General features: G+C 65.1%; 1 protein-coding gene across 1 annotated transcript in view; it reads left to right on the top strand.

Moving 5' to 3' along the window:
• The window catches only part of ESPNL (espin like), a 24868-nt gene extending 21294 nt beyond the window's left edge, over positions 1-3574 (top strand). The window contains exon 9 of the mRNA XM_004386467.1: positions 1985-3574. Coding sequence (XP_004386524.1) covers positions 1985-3574 — 1590 coding nt within the window. The remainder of the gene's footprint in view (positions 1-1984) is intronic.
• Positions 3575-4108: the final 534 nt, after the last annotated feature.

Below are 4108 nucleotides of genomic sequence, written 5' to 3' on the forward strand. Positions count from 1 at the left end.
GTAGTCGCCTTGAGGGCGAGAGGGGCGGGGCATGGAAGACGGGAGGGGAGGGGCAGGCAGGAGGTTCTGTCCCCAGGCCGGCGGAAACGCAAGGTGAGGCGTCTGTAGCCAGAGCCGGGACTCGGAATCCCGAGACCCAGGTACTCGGCTGTCTGCCCGCTGTGGTCTCCGCTTCCTCTTCTGCGAGCCAATGGCGTTAAAGCCGATCCGAGGGTCTTCGTAGCGCCCTCCACCTGCTTTACAGCTGTGGTCCCGTTTACTCCCGCTTTTTATTGGGGTCTTCTCTGCACAGGCTCCTGCGAACAGAGCAGGCGCTGCCTTCCTGGCCCTTACACTCCAGCAGGGGGACAGGTGGTACACAGGCTAGTGCACTGGGTGGGAGGAGTGGCAGTCATGGAGGTGCTGTGGGGAAAAACAGAGCAGGGAAAAGGGGGAGAAAGGGTGGGCTTTTGTCTCTGGGTGGTCAGGGCAGTCTCTGGGGCAGGGGAGGCTGAGCAGGGGCCTGGAGTGAGGAAGGAGCCACTGGGCATCTGGGATAAGCACCTTCCAGCAGCGGGAGCAGCGCGTGCAAAGACCCTGTGGCATGAGCATGCTGGCCAAGGGAGAAGAGGAGGAGGCAAGGGCCCTGGAGGGGGGGATGAGGCAATGGGGAGGGATGAGGCCAGAAGGAAACATGGGCGGACATCAAGGGGCTGCTGTGAGGCCTCCGGGCAGCCTTTGAGAATCTGAGCAGAGACGGCTGTGATTTGACTTGAATTTCATCAGGACCAGTCCGGCTGCTGTGTGGATTCCAGTTCTAGAATTTTCCCCTACAGGCCTACAATTCTGTCTGAAACGTGTGTGCAGCACTTGGTCTACACCTGCACTGTCCAGTATAGTGACACCAGCCCCACGGGGCTGTTTCAGTCCACACTAAAGTCAAATGAACGTAAAACTTCATGCCTCAGTCACCCCAGCCACGCTCCAGGTGTTCAGTGGGCACTTGTGGCTGGTGGCTGCTGAACTGGACAGCACATACACTTGCAGAACTATGAGTCAGCATTGGCCTGGAGGCCCACCCTGTCCCTGCCTGTCAGGTTGAAGGCTGAGCAAGGCAGGGGCAGGCAGGGGCCTCTAGCTCAGCCAGGGAGCCCCTTCGGATCTTTCCTTGGGACGGGGGTGAGTTTCACAAGGAGGCAGGACCACCGAGAGACTGAACGCTCAGGGAGATGGAGGGTGGGCTGGCACAAGCTGGCTGACCTTAGCCACAGCAAGGCAGAGGCTGGGGGTCCCTGTGCTGGATCCTCCTGGCCAGACACCCTGCCCAGGACAGTGACTGTCCCCCACCCCGGGCCCTGCTAGGTGGAAGGGGTTGGGTCTTACTAGTAGTGCAAAGTGCTGCCCAATCCCTGGCCTCTCGGCCACCAGGCGGTGGCAAGGTCTCAGTGGGGTCTTTTCACCTGTGACTGTCCACAGCAACACCTCCTTGGGGTGCTGAGGCATGGAGGAGACCACACAGGCAGAGTGGCTGCACCTCTGTGTCCCCCAGACTGTGGACACCCAGGGCTGTGTCCTGGTGCCAAGATGAGGACTGGGGGGAGGGGGGAGCGGGAAGGGAGGAGGGTGAAGCTGGCTGCCCAGAGCAGAGTGGTTGAGGCTGCTCATCCTGGGCTGCTGCCTAACCACAGAACGTTCCAGAATTTGGTGGGGAGGGCTCTGAGGAGGGAGACCCTTTGGATTAAACGTGGAGGAGGTGAGGGGGATTTAGAAGACGTGGGTGGGGGGCAGAGCAGAGATGCTTCAGCCTCTTGTGAGGGGAAAAAGGGGACCCCATGGGGCAGGATGCCTGCCCTGAGCCTCCGGCTCTGGACTTGGGCTCGCCAAGCACCTCATTTCTTCTCCCGTCCAGGTCGGGGCCAGCGGGGTGCCCAAGGGCTGGGCCAGGGTCCCAGGGGGACCTGACGCCAGGCCACTGCCGTGCTGACCCTGCTCTCTCCACGCCCAGGAGGATGGCAGGAGCGAAGGCCCCCTGGAGCAGGCAGCCTGGCGGTACTCCCAGGCCCACCAGGCCATCCTGGGCCCCTTTGGGGAGTTGCTGACCGAGGACGACCTGGTGTACCTGGAGAAGCAGATTGCCAACCTGCAGCTGCGGCGCCGCTGCCAGGAGTACGAGAGCGAGCTGGGTCGGCTGGCGGCTGAGCTGCAGGCCCTGCTGCCCGAGCCCCTAGTCAGCATCACCGTCAACAGCCACTTCCTGCCCTGGGAGCCGGGGCCAGAGGGCGAGGAGGCCGAGGCCCCAGCTGTGGTGCTGCCTGAGGGCAAGGTGGAGGTGGCGGAGGCGGCCGCCGTGCCAGGCGGGCAGCCCCTGCCCTTCTGGTGCAGCCACATTGCCCGGCTGGTGCGCAGCATGTCCCTGCTGCTTCGGGGCGTGAACGGGCTGGTGCGAGGCGAGGAGCAGCCAGCCGCTCAGCCCCCGGACGCAGCCCCCAGGGAGGCCCTGGCCAGCCCCCAGCACAGCACGGCCCAGCGCGAGATCCAGGAGTGTGGGGTGTCCGTGCGGACGCTGCGTGGCAACTTCGAGTCCAGCCTGGCTGGCCCACCCTGTGCTCCAAACCCGGGGTCCTGTGAGCTGGGGGCCCGGCCCGGGCAGTGCCTGAGAGGCTGCTGGGTGGCCCCTCCGCAGCCCCACCGTGGCCCAGTGGGAGGGGAGCTTGGGCCGGGTGACACTGAGGAGGCCAGCGACTCGGGCATCAGCTGTGAGGAGGCCCCGTCAGAGGCGGGCATGGCGCCAGGCCTGGACCTGGCCAACCTGCGCAAGGAACGCATCGTCATGCTGTTCCTCAGCCACTGGAAGAAGTCAGCCTACACACCCGCCCTCAAGACCGCTGCCTGCAGGACCCTGGAGGCCCACCGCGCCCAGGGCCCCCGGCCGCCCTCCCCCCCACCCAGCGAGGGCCCGCGCCTCAGCCACCTGTGGCAGCAGCACAGCATCATCGCCCACCTGCTGGGCAACTGGAAGGCCATCCTGGCTCGCGTGCCCGCCCGGCGGCTGCGGCGGCTGAGCCGGCGGCCACACGGCCTGCTGTCACCCGAGCAGTTCCTGCCACACGTGGACGGGGTGCCGGTGCCCTACGGCAGCCTCACACTGGACCTCTTCATGCTGGGCTACTTCCAGCTCCTGGAGTGCGATCTGCCGCCTGAGGAGCGCAAGATGCGCCACCTGCTGTGCTTCGAGGTCTTTGAGCACCTGGACGCCCACGGCTGGGAGGCTGTGCGGGCCTTCCACAGGGCTGTGACCGACGAGGTGGCTGCCGGCCGCCGCGCCTGGACCGACGGCTTCGAGGACATCAAAGCCCGTTTCTTCGGCCCCTGCCGGGGCCCCACCTGGGACACAGAGCCTGGCCGCAAGTCAGGCCTCACCACACTCAGGCCACTGCCCCCCGCTGTGGCGCCCAGCAGTGGCCCCGATCCTGAAGTCCAGGGTCCAGGTGCCCGGCGGGGCAGCTTCAGCAATGAAGACATCTGTGGCTACATCGGCAGGAGCTTCGCCTTCTGGAAGGAGAAGGAGGCCGAGATGTTCAACTTCGGAGAGTGAGCAGGGGCAGCTGCCTCCGGGATCGGGGATGGGGTTTGGGGTGCAGTCCGTTCTCGCTCACCCTCTCCTTCTTCACGCCCCCTGCTGGTCAGGTAAGTCCCAGGCATGCCTGGGAGTTACCTCGCGGGCTTGGTTGCCCCGTGCAGTCCTGCACCTGTGACAGGTGCTGCTTGCTTCTCCTGGACTCAGGTTCAGAGAGCCCTCCCTACAGAATCCCACGAGCCCCCTCAGGCTCTCAGATCCGGCGCCGAAGTTGAACGACTCCTCGTCCCAGCCCCGGGGCCTCTCCACAGGGTCACCCACCTGGCTGTCCAGCGCGTCTCCCAGCCCATGGTTCCCATTTGTGATGCGTTAGCTGCTTCACGTCCCGTTGAGCATCCCGTCCCTGTTTCTCCCATGCTGGGGTCCCCACCCTGTCTGGAACCTCGGTCCAGCCTCCACTGAGCCAGGCTGCTCCAGGCCCTGGTCCCTCCTCTGCGCTTTCTGTGACCTTGGGCCTCGCCCTTTCGCCTCCCCAGGATTCTCTTTCCCCAT

Source organism: Trichechus manatus, unplaced genomic scaffold (assembly GCF_000243295.1).
Source record: "Trichechus manatus latirostris isolate Lorelei unplaced genomic scaffold, TriManLat1.0 scaffold00165, whole genome shotgun sequence".
Classification (NCBI taxonomy): domain Eukaryota; kingdom Metazoa; phylum Chordata; class Mammalia; order Sirenia; family Trichechidae; genus Trichechus; species Trichechus manatus.